Source organism: Zophobas morio, unplaced genomic scaffold, assembly GCF_036711695.1.
Source record: "Zophobas morio isolate AGI-343-1 ecotype UQ-CSIRO unplaced genomic scaffold, CSIRO_AGI_Zmor_V1 ptg000011l, whole genome shotgun sequence".
Taxonomy (NCBI): domain Eukaryota; kingdom Metazoa; phylum Arthropoda; class Insecta; order Coleoptera; family Tenebrionidae; genus Zophobas; species Zophobas morio.
In genome coordinates this window covers 18,269,142-18,288,488 of record NW_026972116.1, presented here as the reverse complement: position 1 = coordinate 18,288,488, position 19,347 = coordinate 18,269,142, and the positions used below count along the sequence as shown (strand labels likewise).

The window sequence follows — 19,347 nt, the reverse complement described above, 5'->3', positions numbered from 1 at the left end:
ATCTGTAATTTTGATTTCAATTATCGTTTCCTTTTTTAGTTGAAAATTAATATTATATGAAAAAAATGTAAAAAAAAATGTAGGACAGTCAGATATTTTGCTTCTAATATTGACACAACTAATTTTTCAACTAGCGAATTAAGCAAGACTTCTTTTAATTACTATCTTAATTGCCCTTAAACCTTGTTATTTCCTCACATTGCATGTCTTCCGAAAATTAAATTAACCAAATTACACCTCACGGTTTTTGCCAATGAAAAACACAAGTACAAACAATCAGATTCAATGTAATCCTATACATGCGTTCGAATATCTCAATAAACGTGTTAATTTCTCGATATTCCGCAAACATTGCGCAAAACTCTGAAAACGTTTATTATTATTCCGCTATTGTTGACGCGCCGTAAGAGAGCAATAATTACATTAAATTTGTAAAAATGTTCGTTTTGGGTTAAGGTCGCCCAAACTGTTAATATTTTCCTCACTTTGAACAACACCGCTCGGAAATTTACTTGTTTTGTTTAACAGATTCTTGAATAGAATTTAATTAAGCTGGAAGTGTGTTTAGCGAGAAGAATAGACCGAAACGCACACGAAAATATGTTTTTTCGTCGTTTTATTTTATTACTTCCTCGAATTTACTTCCTTCCTGCCGTGGCTAGTCAGTGGAATCAAATTTCGTCGAATTTAATAAACTCGAACAATAATAATCAATAACTTTTGTCTAAGTGACTCGGAAGCACAATAGAGCTTAATATAAACGTACATCGAAAAGGCTTCTTCTTCTACGTCAAAAAAAACGCTTAACAATGTTATGAAACTATGAGAGCACTCTTTAAATTGTGTTATTAAAGTCACCATGTCTGTTGCAACTGGGTTACACAAGATCATCGATTAATTATTTTATTGTTCCGATTAGATGCTAATTGTTAATTTAATTTTTTGAAATTAACACAACGTAGTTATTGCAGACATAAGTCATGACTCCACAGCGGGTAATCTCAGTCATTTCCATTCGATGCATGTAATTACAATTGAAACAATGTCGTAAAACTTTTCTTATCTATTAAAATGTAGGTAAGTAAATACTTCACTTGTCGCGTACTCTATTGCAAACTTTAAGGTACAATAAAAGGCAGCGTTGCTTAAGAAATAATGCAATTACTTTGGTGGCCTAAAAATAAAAACTTGCATTTCTTTTGTAACGAAGTAATTATTTTTATACTTCAAATATCGTGACAATTGAGGTTTTCTACTTAATTATTCATTCAATTACCTGCTTAAGCTTTGCGATAGTTCGTGCTCGATTAGGAGGTTTTCAGTGCATGAAGAATTTAATTACGAATTGATTGATAGGTCGATTACCGTTAATAGAGTACAAAAATGCGGATTGTGTTTCTCATGCTAAATTCAACAATTGATTCCGCAGAATTATTGTGAATCGCATCGTGGGTAAGACTACATAACGCAAGTAACGTCAATGTTTGCACAAGACCTGTGTGTATTTTTATATCAAGGTCATAATAATCATCCCTCCAGTTTTTTAGACAAGACAGTGCAAGGCCTTCTTTTGGAACATCTCCCACACATATCAACGAAGATGTGAATACACTTTCACCCGGTGTAGTTGTGGGGATCTATAAATACCTGCGAGCATCTTCATCAACCATCAACTTCGCCGAAGACATCCTTCCGACGTTTACTATTTAGTGTGTGCAAGTGCGAGCAAGCATGAGTTCTTTTAAATTAGTGGTCAGTGATTATTTAAATTTTTCTCTTTAATTTTCGTAGTAATGTATCTGATAAAAAGATAGTGATCCACAGAAATTAATTAGCACGGATATTACGTCTAATTCATTCAAAGATATGCTTTCTTTGTTGTGTTTAGCACTTTTTACGTAATTCGGGATTAACATGTATTGTGCTTTACATAATTTTCGGCTGAATTTTGTTTCAAAATTTTATTGTTGTTATTAATTTAATTAGGGTTTTGTAATGATTATCTAATTTCCAGAGCTGCACACTTGCACTGTGTTGTTTGCTGAATGGATCTCTTGGGGGACAGCTCACTAAGCGTGACGGTAAGTAATCCACTTAATTTAATTTGTTGTTCTTTTGCTGTTTGCATAAATTAATTGTAATTCGGGATTTGTATTGCAAATTTCTACCTCTAAGTTCTGCCTAGGCAAATGTCACATTAACGTAAATTTTGTTAACGTTTTGTTTCACGAAGTAGGAAAAACGGTATGAAAGTTGACAACACGCTATTAAAGTATCGTTAAAGTCTATGGCTTACATATTTTTTGTTTTTGTTTTAAATTTCTTTGCGTTTCTGCACTTTTTTCCAGTTGTGCGTATGTTAGCTAATAAGAAATTTAAACAAACCGCAGTTCCGTTTGATTTACAGTGTGCCCCGAATAATATCGAGGTTACGAATTATTATAAGAATGTCAAACAACGTTCACAATTTTAAATATACCAAAAAGAACGACAACAAATGTAATTTTGGACTACAACTCTCATCTTTCGACAATTTTCCAGTTCATGCGTCATTCTCTTTTGTTTATTTTTTTTTCAAAAACTTCTATTATAGCCCTAGACAGAAAAATCAAATATTAGTTGTTCATAAATTTTCAAAGATTTAGCTGGAAAAAAGTTCCTAAGGACGATTTTCCAAATGAAAATTTAACATTATGTCAAACTCAAAGAAAGGTCATTGGTTGATCAAAGTCTTTATTAATACGAAAAAATAGTTCCCCCGTTCGGTCGACCTGTTCTTTATGGTCTACTGTTGTTTTTATTACTCTGAAACTACTGATTTAACAGTTGTGAAATTTTTGATATTACGTAGATATAAAAATTTGACGACGTCGTTTCATTTTTCGACCACCTTCAAAAATTAGTTAGAGAGTTTCGTATAGATCTCGATCCCTAGAAGCTGTTTTCGGATCCATTTTGTCGGAAAAGGCCTACCACTTTTCCAGAAATGAAGAATCGGAAATGTGGGAAACTTTGGAATTTTTAAAAAATTTTACATTCAGCCGATTATTTCGAAAATTTTGGTCAGGGAGCACGAATACACTAGAGCACGTCGAGATCTATATTCCAGAATTTTTATGGATTTTTAGGCCATTTTTTTTAAAAGCTCAATTTTCAGTACCTACTTTGTAAAATGTTTGATGATTTTTCGACCAAAACCAAGTTACATCAAGACATTTTTTTGAAAATCTTGTCCTAGAATAATAAAATCTTTATATTTTTCGAATTAGCACGTTGAGAATGTTTTCTAAATATTTTGTCAAATTTTCAAAAAGTTCAATTTTTCAATATTTTTAACATTTTTCGCCTTGGAAAATTAGCCTAAAGACATTTTTTGTAGTTTGACTCCTAGAAGTTATTTTCGGCCCCATCTTTTAAAATTATTACAATTTTTTCGAAATCATCAATAATTGAAATATGGCAAAATTGACTTTCAAACCGAATATAAAATTCTAGCAATTTCGTCCTTCTTCTCAAAGTGGCTAATGTTGACCTGGACGCTCTAGACACAAAATTTAATTTTGCTGTTGTTGTTATCCACTTTTGATTTTTCTTACAAGCATCTAAATATCTAGGGTAAAAACTCAACACGGATTCATAAACCACAAGTACAGGAGCATCTCATTTTTTCAAATTTAAATAATGTTTTTTTCGACAAAATTGTAAAATGACTAAAATTTAATTTACGATTGACCATGTTTCTGACTACCTTGAAATGCTTGCAAGATTCCAGAGCATTCGCTTTTGAAATTTCTAAATTAATTTGTAAAGTGTGGGTATAAAATTTTGTTTTTTCGAAAAATCTGGATGTCTCGAGAAAAAATTTAACACGTCATTGATTTTTTGAGCATTTGATTTCGCAGTTTCAATCTCAAACTGCAAAATGCTGTTGTATAATTTTTATTTTTTTTCCAAAAACCTGAATGTCTACGGTAAAAACGCAACACGTATTCATAAACTACAAGTGTGTGAGTATGTTATTCTATGTAAAAAAGATGACATTATCCCATGATTGGTGGGAGCGACAAATTTTGGTGACACAAACACAAAATTGAAAATTTTGCATAATATGCTTGCCATGATTATAAACGTTCAACTGCCAATTTCAAAATTAAGAAAAAAAGACTTTTTTAAGAAAAAAGTAATGAAATCACAATAAAACACTTAAAATGCGTTTTATCAATTAACGATTTATGAAAATTCGAGGTCTATAATATTCAAGTCCGTATTCATAATTATGAATACGTCGGTAAAATATTTTTAAAATAAAAAAAAATTATGAAAGTTATGACCGTCATAATAGTGTAATTTTCTTATAAAAATTCCGTTTTAGTGCGAAGCCAACACATTGACATAAAATACTGATTTCTACACCTTTACTTTACCTCGATTGCGAAGGTGTTTTACAAACTACCTTATTAAAAAAATCTAAATTCTATAACGCGTTTTAAATTACTCTTTAGTATTTATTGATTTCACATAAATGATAAAAACCCAAGTATAAATAGAACAATAAAAATAGTTATTACAATATTGTTTGTTTTCTTTTGTGATGTCATTCTATAATAAAAAATCTCATTCTTTGAGTCGTGCTTTGAGTGTCAAATATATCCGCGTAAACCTAACATTCTGTTTACTTCTAGCACCCATAGCTGGAGGATATCCTTCCGGCCGTCCTTCCGGAAGTTACTTGCCTCCAGGCGGTGGGTCACAACCTTCTGGTAACTACGGTGCTCCTCAACCATCCAACTCTTACGGAGCTCCCTCTGGAGGCTTCGGTGGTTCAGGAGGTTCCTTCCAATCCCACGGCGGCTCCGGTGGTTCAGGAGGTTCCTTCCAATCGCACGGCGGCTCCTCTTTCGGTCGTGGTAGTGGTGGTGGTGGTGCTCCCTCTCAGAGCTATGGAGCCCCATCCGGCGGCGGCGCTCCCTCCCAGAGCTACGGAGCCCCATCCTTCGGTAAATCTTCCGGTGGATTTGGAGGGTCTTCCGGTTCATTCGGCGGATCTTCGTCTGGATCCTACAACGGAGGTTCTTCTGGATCTTTCGGCAAATCATCTGCTCCTTCCCAAAACTATGGCGCTCCTTCACAATCCTACGGTGCTCCATCTGGTGGCAGATCGCAACCTCAAAGCAACTACTTGCCCCCTTCCACTAGCTACGGAACCCCTGTGACTTCTTCTTTCAAGAGCTCGGGATCATCCTTCGGTTCATCTTCCGGACAATACAGTGCTCCTTCTAGCTCGTACGGAGCACCTTCTCAAGGTCGTAACTCCTTCGGCTCTGCTCCCTCCCAAAGCTACGGTGCTCCTTCTCAAGGACACGGTTCCGCTCCTTCCCAAAGCTACGGTGCTCCTTCTCAAGGTCACGGTTCCGCTCCTTCCCAAAGCTACGGTGCTCCTTCTCAAGGTCACGGTTCCGCTCCTTCCCAGAGCTACGGTGCTCCTTCTCAAGGTCACGGTTCCGCTCCTTCCCAGAGCTACGGTGCTCCCTCTCAGGGTCGTACTCCTTCCCAGTCCTACGGTGCCCCCTCCCAAGGTCACGGATCTGCTCCTTCCCAGAGTTACGGCGCTCCCTCTGGTGGCCGTCCCTCTCAGAGCTACGGAGCTCCATCTGGTGGATTCTCTGGTTCCTCTTCGTATTCGAGACAGCAGCCCTCTCAGAGCTACGGCGCTCCCTCCGGCGGAAACGGTCACGCTAGCAGACCTTCTCAAAGTTATGGAGCCCCATCTGGTGGAAACGGGTTCAAGAGTCAGCCTTCGCAATCGTACGGTGCCCCGTCTCAGAGTTATGGAGCTCCGTCTGGCCGCAACAATGGAGGACATGGAGGTTTTGGAGGGTCTGGCGGATTCGGGGGATCTAGCGGCGGACATGGTAGCTTCGGCGGCGGCAGAAGCCAGCCTTCTCAGAGCTATGGTGCTCCTTCTGCTCCATCTCAGAGCTACGGGGCTCCTTCTGCTCCTTCTCAGAGCTACGGGGCTCCATCTTCCGGAGGACAATCGTACGCTAGCAACGGCGGATACACCTACTAAGCAATCGGACCACTTGTACATAAATAGAGTAATTAATTTATTAAGGAATGTGCAGTATTAGTGCTAACCAGAATTTTGTATAAATAAAATGCTTTTTTTATTACTTCGGGTTTTATTGTATATTTTACAACAATCTTCTATTGCTAACGCTCTAGGAGCTTTATGTTATATATACACTGAACATTCTGACTTACGACAAAGGCTGTTATACAGTTTTAACAGTCTATACTTAATGAGTATACACAACATACCAAATATAATTTTCTATTTTTTTTTTATTCTATATATTACAGCAACAACAGTGGTCGTAACAGTTTGCTACAGTTTCAATGTACATTATCATGTGAGATATAACATTTACCACGAATAACATAAGATAGGTTATCCATATAACCGCAAATCAAAACACTCATAAAATTTATGAGAAAAATATACAACTTTTTTTTTAATAAATAAATTACAATGGGATTTATTATTGTTATAATACATTGTCAGGATGATATATTTTGACTTTTAATTTTTAATGGTAAGTCTTTTATCTCTGTTAAATAAAACACTTTAATTATGTTTAAATAATTTGCTAATTATTGTTCCATCACATTTAACACACCGACAAGATTTCAAAAAATCGACAATTAGAAATACATTTATGCAAAATATTTAGAATAAATAAATATTTAGTAATCCAAACATCTCAACAAACGATTACTTACGGCTCTCAGTGAATACTGTTATTTCTAGATATGTACATATATAAAAACATCTCTAAAGAATTACTTAAGGAGCAACAGTGATATGTATTGTTACGTGATAGGACTCAATTCCCCGATATGTATACGTTTCTTCCAACGAGCTTTCAACAAATTCGATGTCACGACGTGAAAATACATTTCGTTGAAGACTAACAAATAAAACAAATAAAACCGTCGGATATACTCTCGAAAGTAAATAACAAAACCGGCCAGCGGTAATATAATGGCTCTTTACACCTATATAGCACCTACTATCTTCTAACACTTTTATTACAACCAGAAGACAAATGTTTACCCCAATCAAAGTGTCGTTTGTATATCCGGATTAGTACCCGACCTAATACCCCCACCGCTGCTAATCGAACCCCTCAGCTTCTCAATATCAGAAGGTAAAACATCGTCATCAGCCTCCAACGCCGGATTTATCCTTCCATTCCTCTCGTCTTTCCCTACAAGGGTAGCCGCACCGTACAGTTTACCCATAGCCCCGGACGCCATCACCGACATCTGCTCGCCCTCTTCAGCTGGCTCTCCAACCCTCTGTATATCCTCCGGAATGTTGACCACGCAGTGGAAAATGTCGTACCCTGGTGCAAGCCTTCCCGTCTCGAAGACCCACTTCGTCCACCACGAAACCCCGATCAGCGTGATCAGAGATATAATCATCGCTAGCGTTCGGAACGGGAAAAGTTGACGCTGGTTCTCTTCGTCCCATCCCGGGAAGTGGATAAGGGCGTCGAGTCCCATCTGTGGTTCGCCGCCGGACAAGCGAACCAAGAAAGCAATGAGGTAGGCTGCGAGACTTCCGTACGTGTTGCAGTAGTTCTTGAAGTGGACCACCATCAACAACTGAGGGAAAAGAATAACGTAAACCAAATCGGAACACATAGACCTGGAAGAAGAAGATTAGAAAGCGTCGTTGAGGGATTGGCTGGAGTACCATAAACCATAAATGGAAGGAATAGTTAAAGCCATGATTGTTGCTAGTACGCCTACTATGAGGATGGAGACGCGCATCACCCATATGATCTCCATTTCAGACGCCTTCTGTCGGAAGATCAGCTTGTAGACGTTCCGTGCGAACATGGAACTGGCGGAGAGGACGCTAGAATCGGCTGAAGACATCACAGCGGCTGAAACGGCACCCAAGCCGAAGAACGAGACGAAGTCGGGTGTCAAGTACTGGAGTACCATTGGTAGGATCATGCTGCTCTCGTCGGTAGTGAGAGGGTACGGCCCTTTGTAGCCCGTCTCGTTCCAAGCTGAAACCGTTCGGGTTAGCTCGGGAAAATTAAAAATGGTGAGGTAGTACCGGTTGCTTTAGCAATCGCGCCGATTAGTACCGGTGGTATCGCCATAAGGATGCACCCGAAAGCCGCGACGTACGACAAGAGTTGAGCCCGGCCTGCCGATTTGCTCGAAAGAACCCGTTGGAAGTAGACCTGCCAAGGGATTCCTCCGAAAATCAACAACAACCCGTAGTCGACGTAGTAGAAGTACTCTTCTTTCTTGATTTCGCCTATCCAGTCGACGTTCATTGATGACAAGGGCGACACGTGCTCGTTGTTCCAAGCGAACGGTATGCACATCCAAAGACCAACAAAAATACAAAACAACTGAATAACGTCGGTGTAAGCTACGGAATATAAACCTCCGAAGAGGGTGTAGAAAACAGCAATGCAAGCGCTGAAGATGACGCTGGTCCTATGGTCCATGTCGATGATGACGCTCAGGGTAGCCCCAAGGGCTGCCAAAATTCCGGCAGCCCAAAAGACTTCTCCACAAAGAGCCGGAAGGAAGAGAAGACCTCCCATTCTCTCCCCGAAGGAGTCTTGAAGAGGGTCCAACATGGTGATGTAACCCTGTTGACGCATTTTATTGGCAAAAAAAATCCCCCCGAACACTAGACTGAGCGCGTAACCAAAGGGTGCTTGGCACCAAACTAAACCCGTCGTGTATATGATTTCAGCCGTACCATTGATATAGCCTCCGCCCACCCATGTAGCTACAACAGGTTAGTGACTTAGGGGAATTTAGATTGGGGGAAGTACCTGTCATGGTGAAAATGCCGACGAACAAGCCGATGTTCCGTCCGGCTAACATCACCTCTTCCTCGGAATCGTTGCCAGCCTCTTTTTTGCGACCCGCCCATATCCCCACACCCAAAATGAGAACGTAAAAGATGATAATAGAGATGACACCCGCTATGTTAATCATTGCTACAAAAGAGGATTAAGAGGCTTTTGTTCGTCACGCTAGTGCGACTTTTCGGGATTGGACCGCCGCAGAATTAAAGAATATTTCGACTTAACTACATTTGAAAGGAAAGTTTTGTTGTGATAATTAGTTTCGTCAGAACGCATTGCACCACAAATACTCAACTCGTCAAAACACCAACTTTACCCTTACGAAAATGGAAAAATTTTCGAAATCCGTTTTTTGTGGGGGTCCAACCCCGTCCGTTGCAGTCCCGTTACCTGGTCAACCCAAGCGTTTTCCTTTGGCAAAAAAGCAGCAAATCGTCGTCTTCAGTGGGTTTCCCTGATGGTCATAGATGCGTGTAGACAACAGTCGCCCCAACGCAGCGAAGTTTTTTGAGAGGGACTGTTCCGTGTTCTAAACGCTAGCCCGCACATGGGCGCTTGTTAACTTCATCAAAGCCACACGCACCACAGACACCCCAAAGACATACAAATTTGACGCGCTCACGGCTACGACTGTCCTGGTCCACAGCAGGTATTGATCCTCCGTGACGTCAACGAGGAAGGCGTCCCATTGGATGGAACTCACCTCGGTGAAGAGTTGGCGCAGCTGCCCCATTGGAGATGGTGAAGGAAACCCACCCTGCCACCCACTCGCTGCTTTCGAACCACTAAGGTCAGCCGAAAGGACAACATTCGCTCGATACTATCTTGTGGAATTCGGCTTTTTGTTCGTTTTATTGATTATTTCGCTTGTAAACGTAAGCTCATCAATAATTCGCTCTGTTTGTGTTGGATTTTAATGGGGGTGTTTACTAATTCGGGAAAAGGTTTGTTAGGTCGGGGCGAAAGGTCCTTTGTAGGAATGATTTAAGGTAATTATTTATTGAGCAGGTGTCTAAGGGTGATGTTCGATTTGGACCGATGAATAGATTATAAGATTTTTAGCGAAGAGGGGCTTAAATTTTATCGGGTTGAATGCGGGACATTTAGGCTTAACAACGTTCGTAGTCGTACACGATTAACAGTTATTTATCTTTTAAGAGGGATAATACCACTATTACCACACGAGGGTAATGAGGCGTTAATCGAGAATCACAACATTGTGCTAGCTAACGTACCAAGGGTTGTCTGCGGCTTTAAAATGTATTTAAATAAACAAAACAAAAAATGATTAGTTGTACAAACATTTGGGGTAGTATTTATTCAATGTTCATGTAAATTATAATAATAAAAATTTAAGGAACAATAAATGTTAAAAACGGCCTCTAAAAACGGCTGAAAATATAGCGTTTTCTCACATATAAATCAATAAAACAATGCGAAAACAGGTCAAAACCTTAACTTGAAGAATGTTCGTGTACAATCATTTCTAGCTGAAAACAAATGGGAAATTAAGAAAATTCTTAGATATTTATTTGTTTTATATTTTTCTTCTGTATTTTATAAATAAATATCAGGCAAACATAAGGACAATAAAAATAAAATTAATTTAAGATATTCTAATCCTTCATACTGAATTTGTATTTGGATTTGTTTGCGAAAATCTGGATGTAAAAAATCAAGGCTATTCATAAATCACAAATATAGGAAATATAAAATAAAGGATACTGTCTGCACGATACTCCTAATATACATATAAAATTTGACAACAATCGCTTCGGTAGTTTCGAAGATTACTGTCTATGAAATTCGACACATACAGACGGAAACAGGGACCTACTTTCTCGTACTCTATTACAATACTTCCTTAGAAGTAGATACAATTCTAAAAACGTTTTAAACTTCTCTAAAATAAACTTTCACATTTTCCTTACTTACTAGAAAAATATTGTGGCATTTTTAAGTTGTTTCGGCTCAAATTGTTTAAAAACATTCTTTATTTATTTATTTTTTTTAACGAATCCATTAAATTTTTAAATGGTTGTGGGTTATTTCTAAAATTTTCTAGATTGTCTGAAGTAAAATCACAAATCCAGTGTTTTAGAAAAAAAATATACAGATAATACCAGTCAACATGTAAGAAAAATAAAGGAGCCAATGGAGGCAACGAATCTGCCAAATGAGCTATACGGCGTTGTTATAATTTTTTTTTACGAAAATATGCCAAAGATAAATAATCAAAGCAGATTCATAAACCACAAGTACAGCCAAGAAGTAACTTCAGAGTGTGCTACATATGTTGGAGACATGTGAAATTCTAAAATTATGTTAAAAGGTTATCTTGAGGCGATTTGCTAATACGAAATAGCTTATATTTTACAGCGATTTTGCTTATTAAAAGTGGAATAAATGTTTGCCACATTCTAAAAGCTCGGACGCTAATCAGACGCGGACAGTGTGAAATACATTTAAAGCAGATATATCACAAAATTTTGTTTTTTTTTCCAAAAACCTACATGGGCAATAATTTTGAGATTGCGTCATCAAATTTTTGGTGGAAATGGACAACAAATTTTGGTTAGCGTTTTAGCCTAATGTAACCCATAATTTCATGGTGATCTGTCTTGTAGATTCAGGGACGACTTACTTGTCGAAAGACATACTCAAACGGAGGACCTTCTTTTTCGCACTCTAGGAGCTACAAAGCGTTAAGAAAACGTGGAATTAGTGTTATGACTTTGCCTACTACTCTATTATTTGCTTGTTCAGCTCATATCGATATCTCAACTAAAAAAGAAACCTGATACATGAAATTTGAGACACTCGGTGGAATAATTATAAAAACCAATGGCAATATTTTATGTTTTTATTTTTCCAGAACATTAAAAGTGCAACCGAATTTAATACTTGGAAGAAATACTTTCACTCTAGGCACTTAGATTATTTATTTTTACATTTCAAGTCTTATCCACCATAACACTCCCCACAAAAAAGTAAAAAATATACTTTTACATGGTTTTCAAATGTCTTTAATTTGCAGTTGCTTTTTACACTTTTCCGAAAACAAGCAAAAAACGAACCAACAAAATATAATTTATTTTCATTTTTTTATTTGAATTTCGGTCCACGTTTTTAAAATTAGAAAATTGCAACCGATTTTAAGATTTAGAAGAAATACTTTCACTTTCTAGACACTCTGGATATTATTTTGGTAAAGAATATAGCTCATTATTTAGTCATTTTTATATTTTTCAATGTTGATCCACCTCTATACTCCCCAATAAAAAGAAAAAAATATTCTTTACATTGTTTTTAAACATTTATAATTTGAAACTTCTTTGTAAACTTTTTGGAAGCAAGCAGAAGAAGCAAACATATGAATAAAATATAATTAAAATCTTTCGAGAAAATTATTTTTTCACTTGAATTTTAGCGCAAGATAGAAAATCGCTACAGAATTCAATATTTGAAGTAGTAATTTCAATTTAGAGACTCCAGTTTTTATTTTGGTGAAAAATATCAGTAATTATTTTCTCATTTTTATCATTTTTAAGCCTGATCCACCACAACACTTCCCACAAAAAAAAAAAACAAAAAATGTGATTTAGTTTTCAAACGTCTTTAATTTGCAATTACTTTGAAAATTCTGCAGAAGAACAAACCAACAAAAAAAAACAATGTCATTTTGGAGACTCGGATTATTATTTTCGTAAAAAATATTGCTCATTATTTGTTCGTTTTTATATTTTTCAAATCTTATCCGACACAACGCTCCCCACAAAAAAAGTAAAAAGTGCGATTTATATCGTTTTGAAGTGTCTTTAATTTGCAATTCCTTTGTACATTTTTCTGGAAACAAGCAAAAGAACAAACCAACAATTTTGCTTTTCCAGAAAATTATTTTTTCAACATTTGAAAGGAGTCGTTTTACGTTAGAAACTGGGGTTATTATTTTGGTGAAAAACATCACTCACTATTGGCTCACTTTTATCATTTTTAAGCCCGATCCATTACAACATTCCCCACAAAAAAGAAAAAAAATAGCTTTACATCGTTTTCAAACGTTTTAATTTGTAATTGCTTTGTAAACTCTGGAAGCAAGCAAAAACAAACCAACAAAATAGAAGTAAAAAACATCTGATAATGATCCAACACATTTCAGCATCAATTGGCTCTGTTTTATCGTTAGTTGTATTTAAAAAAATCTGATAAAAATTAAACCAACTTGGTAGATATAAATATCACAATAGCACAGGAAAACTACTCGGCAACATATCAGTTAATCTGTATCTCCTGAGTGTTTGCTGTGGCAATTACTTTTTGAGTATTAACTAAATAACATCTTTTTTTTTCAATTTGTGTTTTGTACATGATTTGTTATCTGAAGTACCGTTGCTGAACTTTTTCGGTAAAATGATTCATAATGTTGTTAAAAGAGATAATAAATTGTTTTCCAAAAATTTTGATTTTTCAAAATTCTGAAAAAATGATATTGAACAACACATTACCCTTTCGTTCGAAAAGTAATTTATTTAGAACAGCATTCATTAATTCTGTTAATTTAACTAAACAACGTGTCTCTGTAAACACGCAACTAGTAGTCACTAAGCTAGACAATAAATTAAACGGATCCAAATGAAAAATTGATCACATTGTCGCTGACAAACGTAAACTAAAATTATATCGATCAAAACGTATTTGATCAACACACAATATTCCGTTATAAAAAGCGTAACCAATTTATAAACAATCCATTGTGGAACTCAATCAAATATGCTTATGACAACACGAAAGCACCATATTGCGCTCACGAGCCCAATAACAACACCCTGGTTGAATTTCAGGTCACATCTTCTAACATAATTTACCCGAAAATTCTCCACGAATAATTAATACCGTCATCAAATTCCGCATCCATCATAATAACCTTCGCCGCTAAACAAATTTGACAAAATTCCTTATCTCGCGAACCGATCTAACAAATGTCCATTTTGTGTTACATCTGCGTAGAAAATTGCAACCTTTCACCTTTTTCTCTTTAATAGCGGCAATTAACTACGAGATTTTTAAGGAAGCGAGTCATCTCCGATTGCCAATAATCATTTACCTCTAACGTAACAAAAACGTGCTTTCATTTCCAAAGCATTTTATGTAAATCTGTCAACGCAACGACGAAACGTGTAGTTCGGCGAGATCCTTCCATCACGCACTCCACATAAATTACGAACGGTAATGAATGAAGGTGTGCAGAGGATCAATAAGTTCTATACCTGACCTGCAAAGTTAAAAATACGTTTTTTCCGCGCTTACATTTTGTGTTTTTCTTTCTAATTGGTATAAATAACCACTCGCGGTGTAGAGAAGATTTATAGCACAATAAAACGAACTAAACATGTATGCTTTTACTTAGTTAGCGGTGGTTTGTGCGTAAAAATGTCCACTGCAACGATAACTAAAACGGAAAGCTTTGACAAAAATAAATATTTTTTGCTGTGTGTGTGTGGATTACTACGAACGTGCTAAAAATGGAACGATTGATACTGTGTCTAGGTTTTGTTCTTGTTCACTTTCTAGTACAACAGTCACATATATGCTCATCTATTTTATGTTTCGCGGTGAAAATAAATGTGAATGCGAAACGACAAGTTCTGCTCTGAAAACTCGATTTCAGATTATGTAAATCCATCAACTGTAAATCATATATCCCAGCACATTATTCTTGGTTTTGGCGTTTCTCCGATACGGCTGGAAATTACCGAAATGTGATAGAAATTTCTAAGGCAGGAATATTTTATTTTGTTGGGCAGATAAGCTTGTTAATGATCGTCATCACATTTTTGGTGGAAACATCAATTTGATTTGCGTTTTACTTTGTACACAGTATCGTTGAATATATCCAAAATTTTACGATAACATGTCCAGTAATTTCGTATTCTTAGAGTTCTGAGACATTAAAAAATTTCAAATGGTAAGAGATTTGAAGTTATATAAGACTGTGAAAACTTGGAGAAAGATAAAAACCGATTGGATCCAATTTAAGATCAAGGAGATTAGATAATAATGAAGATCGAGATGAAGCTTCCTGTTGAAAACTGAGTGGTTCAAGTAGAAGAAGATACTTATAATATTATTCAAGTAAATACCTACTATAAATGATTAAATGTGTCATTTTCGGAGAATAAAGCATAAAAGTTGGTTGGTTGATCAGCCAGAAGACAGAAATGTAAGTGGAAGGATTTTATTCTTTGGTGGAAACATTATATTATTGAGAAAGAAAAATCCCTTTAAGCAGCCATAAAAATCATTCGGAGGACTGACCAGATATTTTGAAAATTTAAGTTAAGTGCGATAATTCCACAATAGAGTGCCAAAGTTTAAGATAAATACTCAAACAAAAAATTGGTCTAAAGAGTTTAGACAGTACTTCCCTCGCTGTCGGAAACTTGACGACTGCATGCCTATTGTGTTTTTTTTCTCATTACATTTTTGTAGTGGGAATTTAAAAAAAAATTGCGATGACGTCATCAACATTTTTGCAAGGACACGTATATCAGTTGGGATAGATGTAGTGTAATACTAAGAATAAAATTATTATATTCTCAAATTTTCGGGAAAATGAATTGGGTCGTTTGAATATTGATTTGTAATAATCAATAAAATAACGAAACAATTTACTCACGTATACCTAGGTATCAGAGGCAACTGAAAATCGTGTATGTATAAACATTGTTAATTTAAGATGACAGGCGTAACAGCATACGTGAGAGCCAAACACAGAAACTGTAAACAAAACGACCGTCGGTTTTATTGCTTCGACTTCCGCTTATTATATAAAACATTGGGTTTTATTTTAATTCTTGACGGTGAAATTCACAATTGGTTGATTATAAACATGTCTATTTCACATTCGCGGAATCAAGTGAACGCATAAAACAAATGCAGGTCTGTAATGTTAAAGTCGATGTAAATAAGCGTGCTACCCTTATGTTTCAACCGAGTTTTTCCTTTAACAAATTTTGTGTCTACCAAATTGGGTTGGTTGGGGTGTAATACTAATAATAAGTGTTGCCTTTAATTTAATCAATAAAATAAATTGACTTCATTAATTTTTTTGAACCACCTCTTAAGAAAATCTAAAAAATATGAATGGAATGATAAATCACAAGTACAAACTCATCATATTTTTTGCATTTTAGATAGGATTTATTCAGCAAAATTTAAGGGTGACGTCATCAATTTTTTTAGGAGGGATGAACAAATACATTTTGAACAAAAGTTTACCATGCTTATAATAACTTTAAAATATTCCCAAGATTTCAAAGCATTCGGTTTTGTAATTCCTGATTAAATCGATAAAATAAATTCACGCCTTCATTAATTTTTTTGAGTCACCCTGCATATGCAAATCCAAAAATATGAATGGAATGATAAATCACAAGTACAGACTCATCATATTTTGTACATTTTAGATACGATTTATTCGGCAAACTTTTGAGCTGACGTCATCAGTTTTTTGTAGAAGATAACCAAATATATTTTGACTAAAAATTTATTATGCTCTTTATAACCTTAAAACATCTGCAAGATTTCAAAGCATTCGGTTTTGTAGTTCCTGATTAAATCAATAAAATAAATTTACGCATTCATTAATTTTTTTGAGTCACTCTGTATATGCAAATCCAAAAAATATGAATGGAGTGATAAATGACAAGTACAGGCTCATCATATTTTGTACATTTTAGATATGATTTATTCGGCAAACTTTCGAGCTGACGTCATCAAGTTTTTGGAGGGGATAAGCAAATATATTTTGACTAAACATTTATTATGCTCTTTATGACCTTAAAACATCTGCAAGATTTCAGAACATTCGGTTTTGTAGTTCCTGATTAAATCAATAAAATATATTTACGCATTCATTAATTTTTTTGAGTCACCCTGTATATGCAAATCCAAAAAATATTAATGGAGTGATAGTTCACAAGTACAGACTCATCATATTTTGTACATTTTAGATATGATTTATTCCACAAACTTTTGAGCTGACGTCATCAAGTTTTTGGAGGGGATAAGCAAATATTTTTTGACTAAAGATTTATGATGCTCTTTATAGCCTTAAAACATCTGCAACATTTCAAAGCATTCTGGTTAGCAGATTAAAAATTAAATTTCAAAATGTTGTTTTATAATTTTGATTTTTTTTCCAAAAATCTGGACGTTTCGGGTGAAAAGTCGATTCAGAGTTGTAAACTACATGTGTAGGACTATGTTATTTTATACAATTGAAAACCCATTTACTATGTACAATTTTGAAGTGACGTCATCGCTTTAGTGGTGGGGATGATTCGACAAATTTTGGTTAGCGTTTTACCATCTACATGATATTCTTAATATAAGTACAAAATTTCACAACAATCGGTCGAGTACTTTCGGAGATTATCTGTCTAATAAAAATCCGTGACAACAGACGGACAGACGGACAGACGGACAGACGGACGGACAGACGGACAGACGGACGGACAGACGGACGGACAGACGGACAGACAGACGGAAATGGGAGACCTATTTCTTCGTCTTCTAGGGGTCATGAAAGATCGAGAAAACGTAAAAGTAGAGACTCGGCCGACGGACTCGATTACAATACTTCCTTTGCTTACGCTCGGGAAGTAAAAATTGTAAAACTAACCATAAAAAATCAAATCGTGACAAGACAAATTATTAAAGCGTTTACGTTGCAGAATTTTGGGATTGCGTCATCGAATTTTTTATTGGGAATGAACAGAGAAATTTTGCTTAGCGTTTTGGCCTAATGTAACCCATAATTTCATTTCTTGTAGATTCAAGGATTACTTGTCAATATTTAATTTTTTTACTTTTCCAGAAAATTATTTTTTAACTTAAATTTCAGCGTACGATTTGTAAAATTAGAAAACTGCAACTGAATTTAATATTTCGACGAAATAGTTTCACTCTAGAGACTCGGATTATTATTGTGGTATAAAAGATTACATTATTTGATCATTTTTACATATTTCAAGTCTTGTCCACCACAACACTCCCCACAAAAAAGTAAAAAATGTACTTTACATCGTTATCAAATAATGTCTTTAATTTACAGTTACTTTCTACATTTTTCTCAGGTACGCACGGATGGAGTTTTAGCTCTGCGTTGTCAATTTATATAAATTAATTACGTATACGCGGCGAAGTCATTAATTTTCTCTTGAAAAATAATAAAAACCAAAAATATTTTGCATTTGTATTTTTTGACAAAGTTAAATTAAAGTAAATATCCATGTATTATCAATTGTTGTTTATTATAAAATATACTTTTTTATTTAGTTATCATTTAGAAATATCTAATTATTATAATAATAGTGTATAAAAACGTGTTCTATAATAATACGAAAAGAAAGGAGTTAAAATTCCAAAATTGCAACCGAATTTAAGACTTGGATGAAATAATTTCACTTTAGACTCTGGTTATTATTTTAGTATAGAATATTGCTCATTATTTCATCATTTTTATATTTTTCAAGGCTGATCCGCCTCAACACTCCCCACCAAAAAAAAGTATGCGTAAATGAAGGTACTATAGGTGATCTCTAGATTAGTTGAATATGTGCAACGAATAACTCATAGATCGATTTTATTGTCTGAAATAAAATCACTTTCGAAGAATAAAACATAAAAGTTGTTGGTTGATCAGCCAGGAGACAGAAATATGAGTGGAAGGATTTTGTTCTTTGGTGGAAATTATGTTATTGAGAAAAACGAAAAGCCCTTTTGGAAGTTAGGAGAACCATTCGGAGGACTGACTAGATACTTAGAAAATTTAAGTTAAATGCGTTAATTCCACAATATACAGCCAAAGTTTAACTTAAATACTGAAAAAAAAATGTAAAATTAACCATTAAAAATCAGAAAAGGCATACTGGGTCAGGTCGGGTCGGATCAGGTCAGGTTAAAACAGGTCAGAATTTAAACAACTGTTAAAAGTTGACGTCAAGGTAATTGTCAGTATTATCTCAAAATTTACAAAATATTAAATTCAAATTACGGTTCTGGTTTCTGTTACAATGGCAAAAAAATTGCTCCAAAGACAGAACTTCGAAAAATCGAAGAAATGAAAATCAAAAATCAAAAATTGAAATGAATAATCAAATATTTAAAAAATCGAAAATCGAAAATCCGAAAATCGATTAAAGTCAAAAAATCGAAAATTCGGAAAGTCGAAAACTCGGGAAATCGAAAACTGAACATTTAAAAAATGGAAAAGCTAAAAATTGAAGCAGAAAAAATCGGAGAATCGAAAATCGAAAAATCAAAAATAGAAATATATAAATTCTATGAATCAGATATTCGAAAAATCGAAGCTTCGGGGTCGAAAAATTGGAAAATCGAAAATTCAATCAGTTGAAAACTCAAAATCTCGAAAAAT

At 35.3% G+C, this 19,347-nt stretch overlaps 2 protein-coding genes across 2 annotated transcripts; one reads left to right on the top strand and one right to left on the bottom strand.

The window, feature by feature from the left end:
• The first annotated feature begins 1,609 nt into the window (after positions 1–1,609).
• On the top strand, positions 1,610–6,173 carry LOC135127096 (pro-resilin-like). The gene is made up of 3 exons (XM_064053422.1): positions 1,610–1,752; positions 2,015–2,081; positions 4,683–6,173. The coding sequence occupies exons 1-3, from the start codon at positions 1,732–1,734 to the stop codon at positions 6,068–6,070; spliced, it is 1,476 nt and encodes a 491-aa protein (XP_063909492.1). The 5' UTR covers positions 1,610–1,731; the 3' UTR covers positions 6,071–6,173.
• LOC135127095 (high-affinity choline transporter 1) lies at positions 6,169–9,540 on the bottom strand. Its single transcript, XM_064053421.1, has 5 exons — positions 9,300–9,540; positions 8,874–9,041; positions 8,135–8,827; positions 7,763–8,084; positions 6,169–7,714 (listed from the first exon to the last, which is right to left on the bottom strand). Exons 2-5 carry the CDS (start codon positions 9,037–9,039, stop codon positions 7,123–7,125), a joined length of 1,773 nt encoding a protein of 590 aa, XP_063909491.1. The 5' UTR covers positions 9,040–9,041; positions 9,300–9,540; the 3' UTR covers positions 6,169–7,122.
• Positions 9,541–19,347: the final 9,807 nt, after the last annotated feature.